Source organism: Daktulosphaira vitifoliae, unplaced genomic scaffold (genome assembly GCF_025091365.1).
Source record: "Daktulosphaira vitifoliae isolate Bord-2020 unplaced genomic scaffold, ASM2509136v1 Scaffold_3, whole genome shotgun sequence".
Taxonomy (NCBI): Eukaryota; Metazoa; Arthropoda; class Insecta; order Hemiptera; family Phylloxeridae; genus Daktulosphaira; species Daktulosphaira vitifoliae.
The window spans coordinates 10,043,634-10,055,915 of NW_026099574.1; the positions used below are offsets into that span (position 1 = coordinate 10,043,634).

Sequence of the window (12,282 nt, forward strand, 5' to 3'; positions counted from 1 at the left end):
TTTATAAAGCCGCTATCCTTTTGCCATTTTAAAAGTTAGTTGGTGCATCTCTTGCATTATAATAAAATTGTAAAAAAAAAAAAAAAAACAATGTTCCTTTGTATTAAAGGCGTTATTAAAATAATAATGTTTAAATTTATATATTATATTTTTTTAAGCAAAGTTAGCTTGTAATAATGTACGGAATTACATATATGCTAATAATTGGTGAGCAGAATTGAATTTATTAAACCATATTTAAGTTTACAGCTGATAGTAATAAAAGCTGTATTATCTTTATTGTATATTATGTCATGGTATGAGGTATAAATATTTATACAATTTTTTTTATTACACAATTGTTATAATGTTTCACCATTTATGTGCAATTTGAATATAATGTTTTCATTTTAATTCTCAATGTATACACTTATAAATTTTGATTCACAATAAAAAAATGTAAGGCATGAATGAATAAGTGTGAATGGTGCTAGTCTTTTTATCGAGTCACTGTCAAAAATTTAGAACAGATAATACTTTTTATATTTTTTATTTTTTAATTGTCTTAGTACTATTTTTAACAAAAATGTTCAGCTTGTGTATTGATTATAATTTAGTAATTTATTTAAAATTCTTTAAAACGGCTTTGATTATCACACATATGTTGTTTTATGTTGTATAATACATTTTTATTTATTATATTACCAAAGTTTTATATAAACTATAAGTCTTATGTTGATGTCCTTATAGTCTTGTAATAAACTTAGGCCGTAACCTTAAATAAATTACTCAAAGCAAATATGTTTAACTTTATAGGTATTTGACGTATTTATTAGTGATTTTTTTTTTTTTTAATACTGTTAAAATTATTTTAATTATGTGTCAGGCTTATATAACAAATAAATTAAAAATATTTAGTAGACATTGTTATTTATTTTATTTGTTAAATGTGTATTCTTGTCAGAAACAAAACTGGGTTTACAAACTTCCATCTATTCTGAATTACTTTGTTCATAAGAAAAAAAATTTCAATGTATTTTCTTAAATATATTTAAAATTACTAAATTCCTATGACTTTATTTATAATTAATACAGAAAAGTTTGTTTATAAACATTGTGAAAAAAATAATTGAATCAATTATTATAAAAAACCATCAAGTGCCATAATTAAAATAATGAGTTCAATTAAATTAATAAGTTTATATTAATGAATGTATGGAAATAGTCACATTGTTTTGAACAGTAACTCATCAAGTATTAAGGTTCAATTTTTGATTAGTTTTTGTGTAAAACAATCTATCTAATTTTATATATTTATCAATTGAATTTTAAATGTTTTTAAACACTAAAAAAAAAATTCATATGGTCACTTCTTTTCTAACCTTGAAATACTACAACTGTTTTTTTTAGAAATGCCTTGTTTTATTTAAACTAATGACTGAAAATCAATTTTTTTAAGACTGAATTAAAGACAACCCTAATAATGTTTTTAGGATTAACAGGCAACTAAAAATACTTACATATAAATATATATTTTTACAAAACAGTCTAATCATTTATTTTTAACATAAAACTATAATCTAGGCTGTAAAACTATGAATTATGTTTTGTATCAACTAAAATAACTTAAAAGTTACAAGTTCCTATAAAATCCTATATCTATAATTTTTTAATTTAAATAAAACTTTGATAAACTTGAACGTTGTGTTGATGTATAAGTGTTTAATTATTTTCCGGTGAATTACGGTTGCTATCAAGTACTTGGATAATTGAAGTTTTGCGTATAGGTTTTCTCGCCCTATTTTTTACCATACCATTCAAACTAACCGTTTGTCCGTTGGCCATTACGTACTGATTTTTTGAATAATCTATGTAACCGTGTGATTCACTGGCTTGTGCTTCTACAGTCGAACGCCCATTCACGTTAGTTTCGCTGAGTTTTTTATCGCATGGAATACCAGATTGGTACGAGTATTCGCGTTTAACTCCTTCAGGATCTATATATCCATACTTCCCACGAGTCACGCAGTCCACCCCTATAGTTTCCTCTTTGAAAGTTCCGTCATCATTTTCGAATCCCCACGTAATACTGCCGTCTGAATTATCATCTCTATATCGTCGTAAAACCTATTAACATTACAATTAATTAATTTAACAAAAGGTTTAAAAGTAGCTAATTCGGAAAATTAGTTTAAATTTGAAACTACTGAAAAGTTAATTAACAAGTTAGAAATATGATTAGTTTAATCATTTTTTTGTTTTATTTTTGACCCTAGTCAGGGGCTTAATAATGTCCTTGCATTATTATCTACATGCCAATTGCTATTTTTCTCTTTTTTTTTTTTAAAGAAATTTTCTTTTTATTACTACTAAATTAAAATAAATTTATAGCAAAGTGGATTTTACTATATCGGTTCATTTTATGTATTGACAAAAACTTTTCAAGAACCAATTATATTATTCCAATTAATTAGGTACTGTCACAGTTATCAATTATCGATAATTCCATAAGAAAATATACTCTGGACAATATTTTCTATTCAATTTAATGTCATTTTTTTATGTAATTCGTAAACATTTTAATGGTCGTTGCATTAATTTAATATAATATTACCAATAATAATTATACTCCATAATTATTATGGAGATAAAATCTAATATCCAATTACTAAGGTTCTAGCTTGATACAATGAATGAAAAAAAAAATGAAAAAATATGAATGACTAGTGTTAAAATTTACAAGTTATAAATTGGGTTAATTTAATATAGTTCTTTGATAGATTTATTTTATCAATGTATTCTATTTTAGATTGAAAATTAACAAAATATTTTTAAGCATTTATTTTTATAGTAATCGTACAAATAATGTAGACGCCTCATCATCAATCTAATAAACGGAACATATTTTGAGAATTATCAAACTTATTTTCTGTTCCTCTTAATGATAAAACAAATACATTAATTTTATAGTCTTAAATTAAACAGCAAAAAACTTTCAATTAATCTTATCTGATTTATTGATTTTCCAAGAATGCTCATTAGACCGATTTTGAATCAGATTTTTGTTTTATCATCTGGCATGGATGATATATTAATACTTTGAATAAGTATGTACTTAACAATTTATTTTCGAGATTTTTAGATTCAATATTTTTAAGCATATTTGTTACTTTTATTATCAACTATGTAAAATAAATGACATCTTAAAAACCATAAAACTTTTTAAATTAAAGTCTACTCTTTGACGTTTGCTTTCACTTTAACTAATACATACATCAGTTTCTTATTATTGTTTTCTACTCTTTTAATTTGAATCTAACCTTAGACTGACAGCTTGTTAGCTTCTGTATAGATAATATAAAGATATATCTCGAGCATATTTTTATATCCAACTATTATACTGCTCAATTTGTTTTAATGATGTGTCACGAATAAAGAAACCTGTCATTCTTTGATTGTGGTTTAATTTATTACTGTGAGAATATTATGTTACTTTCATTTAAATTAATGTATAGTATACACAACATAATATTATACTATGTCTAAATAGAAATAGCTGTGCTTGGTTTGTATAAAAAGTAACATATCGTATTGTTTATGTTATACTATCCTTAGTTATATAACTTCTTTACTTATAAATAATTCTGTTATGTATGTGAAAAAGCTTTTCTTATTCTTTGAAAATAGAATACAAGTTAATATATATAAGTTAATTTGATAACTTATTGTAAATAAATATGTTAATCATTATTATAAATAGTACTTTATGTGATTGTACTTGAGAATTAACATGTCGATTCAATACTATTTTTTTATAAGTAAACCAAAAAAGGATTGATTTAGTTGATCTATATCTTTGGATGTTTCAAGTTCATTTTCTAAATTAAATTGTTAAAAACTATACATTTCATTAAACAATTTGAGGAATTGAGAGTTGAAAAATATATTAAACGAATAAAACAATAAATCGTAATCTTACCTGTGACACGGGTTTTTTATTTCTACTTTTATCTGATTCTGTCCGTTCAATTTTTACTTTGTGAACCTTTTCCGAAACTTTAGCTGCAGCTGTTTGTTCAGCTGACTGAGGAACTTGTACCCGTTTAAAAGGTCTTTGGACGGTTTTCTTCGGGAGTTGTGGCTGTATTTGAACTGTCGGCTGTGATTGTGTTGAAAATAGAGTCTAAATAATTTAAAATGTTAACGTTTTCTCAGTAAATTACCAACATCAATTAGTAGTAATCTAAATATCAATTTATTTTAATTTAAATCAAACTATTCTAAAGAGTAATTTATCATTTCTACGCAGGAGACGGTTATTTTTCACATGAAGTTACTAATAAAAAGACTTTGTTTATATTGTTTAAAATAAAATTCTATTACATAAGTTTTACCTGTGCTCTAAATCCTGGGAATTGTGGTGGCTGTTGTTGATTTCTTTCAGGTTGCGATTGATATTGAAAAAGGGTTTGCCTGGCCGTTGGTTGGCCATTTGGCTTATCATCTTCGCTTTCTTTACTTTCGCTATTACTATTGCTGTTGCTACTTTCATCCGAGTTCGACTTGTCGTTTTCGAATGAAAATGTTGGATGTGTAGGTTGATCAATTGGAACGAATTTAGGTTCTTGACCGTCTAAACTAAAGCCGCGACCTCTGAATAAAGGAACTGCTGGTCTACGAAACGGCTGTGGTAGTGGATCTTCTGCTTCTAGATTTAATGGATTGATTATCCTACTCTGAGGTCTTAAAATTGTCGGAGTTTCAATTCGTTGCTGTGCTTGTGTTGATGCTACGAATGCGGTAATCACTACCTGTAAAATGGTATTAACTAATGATTTAATTGTTTATTAGCTACTGAACCTGACTATACGTAATTATTTTGAGTGCTAGTTAAAAGAGCATGAAAGTGTTATTTAATTATTATGTCATTCATAAGTAATATTAATAAACTTGAACGAATAAACTATGACAGTCATAAGTCTTTGAATTATTTTTAAAAAGTTAATTATACATCGGAAAAGTAAACTTTTTATGTACATTATATTTTAATTATCAGTGTAGCCGGAACGGGGGGTGGCATGGGGCAGTTGCCCCCTTGGTCAAAATACGAGGGGGCAAAAATATCTTTATGCCCCTTCAATAGAATCTGACAAAAAATAATTACAATGAATCTGGAAATTAATATAACACTATTTAGCAATTCAGATTTTACGATTAAAAAGTGATAATGAATTTATCAGTTAATGAACTTCAGTTGAATATTAAAAAACGGTAGCACAATGGAGTCGTGGCACGGTATGGACGTGGTATAGTAGGGACAAGTATAGATGATATTTGACAGTGATTAAAATCATTATCATAAGAAACGCTTCGATATAAATAATTGTTGTTAAAACTATCTTGTTTGATTTATGGTTATTACTATTTTACGTAAATTAAAAATGAAGCTTAGGCAAGGAATTAAAATTATTTTTAATGTAGGGTTTTGATATTGAATGAAGGATAGTTCAAAGGTACACCATTGTCTTCGACTAAAAAGCAATCTAGGTGCGACAATGTTACTTTAAAATATATCCTAACAATCACTCTCAAGTATTGTAATTGGAGGTTATGATACAGAACAATTATAATAATTATTAGACCGGTTGGATATATGTATGAGTTTTAGTTTTAAAAATAATGTCTATTGCATATCTACATTAATCATACTAAGCGTATACGCGTGCAAGGATTTGAAAAAAGGCAAAACTCTTCTGATGTTATTTTTATAACTTAAAAGAATAACTATCGAAATAACAATACACGAAGTCGATGACCTGTTTAATATGAATCGTTGCAGTCACATAATGCATGTTTATAATTGGGTGAGGTTTGATTGGCAGCAAGTTGTTTTACCGGAGGTTTTTTTTTATTGTTAACATTTTTAATAGAAGTCTAAATAAAAATAAGAAAAAATTTAATTCTATTTGAAACAATGGTGACACGTGCGTTACGTGATATTCTAGTCAATCAGAGTTTAGATTCCTCATTTGAATCTAAAAGCGTAAAACAAGTTGTTCCAGCAAAGTTTTTTTGGAAATGTATTTATAGTCATACATTTTTAGAGTATTCTTTGTGCTTAATACTTTTCAAATACTTTGAAATTTTAGTTTAAAGAAGTAAATAAATTTCATTTACTATATTACGACAACGTTTCCTCTTGTTCATCAACTTTAGCCGTACGACGACCTCCTCTGAGTTGGGTGGTTGGCCACGCACAAAAACGATATGGTAGGTATTAACATATACACATCTTATTGTATTTACATAGCCACAAGGCTACTGACAACTGAGTAGTTCAGAGTATTTAATTATCGTTACCCAGTTCAGTATTTTTCGGCGGTTATTATGCAATAATAATTAATTGAGTTGTTATAGAAACGATTGTCTAAACTGAACCCCGTCGAGCAAATTGTCTTAGAAAACAAATCAACTCGAGGGCCAATTTCTAATTACGAATTGGGCGTTGTAAATATTGCTCAATAGTTCATAATTTTAAATTAATCCCAATGAATATAAGTACATAATATGAAACTGTGAAGTAACTTAAATGAACTATGTGCTTAATGGTCTGGATAAGTGTCACTTACTAAAAGTGAAGTTGTGTTTGCATATGTAACTGACAATTTTGGGAAAGTTTATCAAACTTTGGATCAAAGCATATAAAAATCATATGTAAATTGTAATATTCATCGTTTAGTTTCTTTTTCACTCTCTCAAAAAAAAAAAAATTGTAACAGTTGATTATAGAATTGATGAACTATTGTACCTGTTACATATTCCAACGATGAATTTGATTCTATGAGGCCTTTCTAAGTATTACTAAATATATCCAACGCAGCTTGAAATTCAGTAAGTAATCTATTTATAAAAATTATTCACATCTTACGGTGGTATGGCTTGCTCGTCACGTTCATCACAACTATGTTTCAATCACAAAAAATAAAATAAACGGTCTTCAGACAATACCGTTGAATGCCCGTTAATTATTCCAAATCCGAGTGATTACATTTTTAGTGTTTCGAATACCAATCAATAACAATAATTGATGCATTCATCATGGCTAGCTATGCATTGTACTATTGCTTATCGATGTAGTTTTATTTTTATCAAGAAAATTGTTATACAACGCTAAGTTAATGCCAAACCGATCTCGAGATTGGCGTAACGGTTTAAGACACCCTCCTATCTACAAAATTCAAAATTCCATCCGGTCTGTCTTGTGGCGAGATCTAGTTTAACGCCAAGAATCAGTCGACCTGATAAACCAGGTAATATAAGTAATTGAAGTTATTAGGTAATATGTCAAGTTACCAATTTAATAATTATAATAATTGTCACTATTTTCAGCTTATCGGTAGAATTCCACGGTCTATTAACACAAGACTATGATCAGCTTAAGATCCAGTAACCATAACTGTAACTTTAGACAAATGGCAATGCACACAAAAACTGGCTTGGTCAATAACTCAGCTTTTATAAGTTTTTCTAAAATATTTAACTGTTTTTGATTAATAAGATCATAAAGTTTGTTTATAAAAAATCAGTCTACCCTACTAAATATTACGAAGAATGTAGTGGTGCTTAGTGATCTGTTTAAATTAAAATTATACCATGATTTTTTAATAGTTTAATTTAAAGGAATTTTGTATCAATTATTCTGTACTTTTTAATAATCTTATGATGAAAATTTTCACAATAGGCACCATTTAGTTAAATTGACTGCAATTTTTTTAATTTTTAATAAGTTTTTAATATAATTCAATACGCATTGGTGAATATGAAAATTGCTAAAACTTAATTTCAAATTTTTGCGAATCACATGTCTTTTTTTAGTTGATGATTGTTCATTTTTAATAAAAAATAAGAGCAATTCTGTTTTTTCGTCACACAGCCCTATGGTGCTTTTTATCTAGACGATAATATATCTCAATCAATACAATTATTTGTTACTTATTCATATATATACAAAGTATACTAATTTAATATATATATATATAAATACAAACATAAATGAGATTTACACTTGCGATACAGTAGTCCTTAATTTAACGATAGAAATAATAATAATTAAAATGTGTATATATAAATATCTTAAAATTACACCAAGTAATATGGCTTGATGACGCGTTTTAAATGTCTTAGGTCAATGGAATTGTCCAATAGTTTAATTGCCCCAGGTTTTCATGGTTTTCCAACTTTGTTACACAAATAATACCCATTTTTATTTTATCTTTGCATGTTGTAAGTAAAGATAAAAAATTAAAAACTATCAACAGTATTTTATACATAGCCATGGCTCAAAAAATATTATATTTAATTTAGATTACATTAAAGTCATTGAAAATGTTAAATTGGACAACGTTGTAATATATGAGTTCAGGAAGTTATCCTTGCCCATGTATAGGTACCGCGTGTCTTGTTTACTATTCGTGACCGTTTAACCGTTAAACCGCTCAATAATCAATACAGACGTCATTATAATAATATGTTATGATTAAAAATGTAATTACATATATATAATGGAGCTTTCGCCTAAAGTGATACCAAGTTAAACAACTGTTACTTGCGGTTGATACCAACAGAGTATGTGACAAAAGTGAATGTTTAGCTTTATTGGCGATGAAAAACCTATAGCAAACAAGCAGTAACATGTAATATCATTTTAACTAAGGCCAAAATTGTAGAAATACAATGAAAATATGAGGAATAATTGGAAGGTACACAAGAAATTTTGTTATTTATAACAAAATCATAAATAAATTTAAATTTAAACTTACTTCGTAAAATATTTCATTTTTATAGTTAAAAAATATTATGGTTATTATCGGGTCATTAAATAATTTAACAAATAATTATTATTTATTCCTATTTTAATTTAATTATAATGTGGATTTTTAATTGGATAAACGTGATATATTAAAACAAAATATTATTATTGATTAAAATACNTGTTTAGCTTTATTGGCGATGAAAAACCTATAGCAAACAAGCAGTAACATGTAATATCATTTTAACTAAGGCCAAAATTGTAGCAATACAATGAAAATATGAACAATAATTGAAAGGTACACGAGAAATTTTGTTATTTATAACAAAATCATAAATAAATTTCAATTTAAACTTATTTCGTAAAATATTTAATTTTTATAGTTAAAAAATATTATGGTTATTATCGGGTCATTAAATTATTTATTCCTATTGTAATTTAATTATAATGTGGATTTTTAATTGGATAAACGTGATATATTAAAACAAAATATTATTATTGATTAAAATACTATAACTATAAACACTGAATAACAGTTCAATTTTTAACATAAATGAAATAGTAAGAAAAAATTCTCAACTTCAAAAAAAAAAAGATAGAAGTACATGAAATCATATATTTTGACCTGCCTTATTCATTGCCGTTAATTGTCTTATTTTGATATTGAGGGATTTTTTCTCATATTCTGGTCCTGTCATCTGAGGGAAATTGCAAATTCGTTTCGTTTGCTTTAACAATGACAAAGTAGATGAAAATATACTCTGTGGGTGTAACGAGACATATCACGGTATCATGACGTTCAAATGTAACCCGTTTCTTTTGCAAGATGACTATGTAGTTTTTACAGTAATTGATGTTTTACGTTATAAACGTTTTTTATTCAATTGATGTTACAAGATTTGTTGTAATTTTACACTGTCAAGGTAACACGCGCATAAGGTGACTCTCAGGGTTGAAGCGAGAGAAGTAGCGCAAATAAATAACGGGAAACAAATCTTTACGCCTTCGTAGGCGCAAAGAAAAGTTAATACACGTACTAATGTATTTTGAAAATATCCATGACATGTGTTATGACCTCGGCAGGTAAAAAATGCTGTATATTCTTTAATCCTAAATGAGGTTTCAAATAGAATGATTTTGTAGTTTATCTAGAATAATAGCTTTTTTACATATAAAAAAACTAAAAACCAATCGATGTTGTATAAAAATATCGATTGGTTTTTGTGTATCAAGTTATAATTTGTTTTGATAATACCTCCCAAAGAAGAATGTTCCTTAGAATAATGAATTAGAATCGATTCGATTGCTATTTAAAAAATATATTTTCTGATCATTTATTTTAAACAAATTATACTAATATGTAATCAGTACGCAATTTTTAAATCGAAAAAATTTTTTACTTATTTGGATTATTTTTAAAACAAAATGAATATTACGAGACTTATATATTATTAGTAATATGTATTATATATAATATTAATAATTCTTATGATTAATATTGGAGTACGAGAATAACCCGAAACCAAGATATGAAATAGTTATAAAATTAAAAATTAATGTTTGAATGTAAATTTTAATACATATTGACTGTTTCACATTTGTATGCGATATTTTTGTTTATAATACCATTTAGACAGTTTTTTATTCTAATAATAATAATAATAACAATAATTCGCTAAGTTATTTTAATAATACAGGAGATTATACAAAAGTTTTATGAGAGTTTTTCGTGTTAAAAATAATCTATAGATTATTGCAGACGACTAGAATAGTCTAGTCTACCTGAATAGTAGTACACCTTATCACAGTTTATCATAAAATCAAGTACTATTTAGTACTAGTTAGATTAGTTTAGTAAAAATTGTATTGAGGACAATATTACTTGTTACATTTATTGTTGTAAACAATTATTAAAAGATTGATCAAATAAATATTTTTTCTCCTTTAAAAAAAATTAAGACTCCGAGTTTTTAACTCGTAAAATAATATTAACTAAAAACTAATTGATAATTAACTAATACTAATAATAACTAATAATTGATCGAGATTTGATAAATTTGTTAATAGAAGTGTGAAATTCGATGTATTGGTATTCAATCATTATTTTTAATATATTTAATTTTATAAATTAACAAATGAAAATTTAAAAAAAGTGTGATTGATTTTCATATTAAACAGTCTATAAGTTTTTTTTTAATTGTTTTTAAATTTGATATTTGAGTTCATGTGAATCTATCAATATCTATTTATAATAATATTTTTAATACAATAACAAATTTTATTAGTATACTTACAAACTTGACAGACCACATGATGTTTACAGCGTATAAATTGGTGATTTGACTGTAGTGCATAAATGTCAGGCACGATGAAGTAGTGTGCAAGACGAGGAATTACTGTGAAGTTGTTGGATGTATGTATATAACTAGATAATACTGTTGGACGGTCCTCCTACCTCCATTTCCAACGAATATCTTTCACTTGGTTAGTTTTCACTGTATGCGGTTGGAACAGAATAATTGTTTAAGGAGTACACTATTTCCTGATAAACTATTTTTATTTTATTTAGAAATTATATGATATAAAACGTCACCGTAGACGGATTTTTTTTTAGTTTGAGTATGAAAGAATACATTTTTGTATATTATTTGCTCTGTTAATCAGTAAACTTGAATATCAATTCACTAGATGGGGCCTCCCTTTCATAATTCTTATAATTGTGTTATAAATATTGTACTTGTCATTTTTAATTTCAAAACTAAAAATTTTAAGTATAGTATTTTTCAATAAATAAATTGTTTCTTGTATTTATAAAAAATAAATAAAAAATTATTTGATTAAATAGACTTTAAATAAAATTTATTTTTACCTCTTCCAAAAAACTTTAAAAAAATCATTTAACATAGTGAAAATTTTGAGTGAAGCAACCGCTCGCTCCTTCTCTGAAATAACTAACTATATTTATAAGTCAGTGGGTTGGATCGTTACTGGCACAATTATGATATTCTAGTTATGTTTTTTTGTCATTTGACAATAATTTTAAATGTCCTGTGGCTCTGTGCGTATTAATGAGACTAAATTATATTGCTAGGAGGTAGAGTATCTTAATGATATTTTAATCGAGTATGGATAAAATTAACTTAAGTTATTTCAAAATAGTACAATTGTTTATACATGAACATTTAGAAGTCTTTTGTAAAAAAATTTTTTATAAGTCTTATATAATATATTGATTAATTAAATGTGTATTTTGTTGTTTAAATTTAATAAATATTTAAAAATTACTAATTTTTTAATTAAAATTAATTTACTATAATAGTTATATATTGACTTTATTTATAAGTGATGTATTCAAATTATTGGTACGTATCAAAAGAAATATTGAACGACGTCAAGTGTAAATTTATTAAGTGCAGTCAGCAAAAATGAATCTTGAATCTCTTCAGCGTTCCTAATAAAATGAGTTTTAAAGCAATGTAAAAACGTGATTTATC

General features: G+C 26.2%; 1 protein-coding gene across 1 annotated transcript; it reads right to left on the reverse strand.

Annotated features, from left to right (window-relative positions):
- Positions 1-201: 201 nt before the first annotated feature.
- LOC126901883 (uncharacterized) lies at positions 202-11,224 on the reverse strand. The gene is made up of 4 exons (XM_050678796.1): positions 11,083-11,224; positions 4,374-4,790; positions 3,959-4,162; positions 202-2,106 (listed from the first exon to the last, which is right to left on the reverse strand). Exons 1-4 carry the CDS (start codon positions 11,140-11,142, stop codon positions 1,702-1,704), a joined length of 1,086 nt encoding a protein of 361 aa, XP_050534753.1. The 5' UTR covers positions 11,143-11,224; the 3' UTR covers positions 202-1,701.
- Between the last annotated feature and the right edge of the window lie 1,058 nt (positions 11,225-12,282).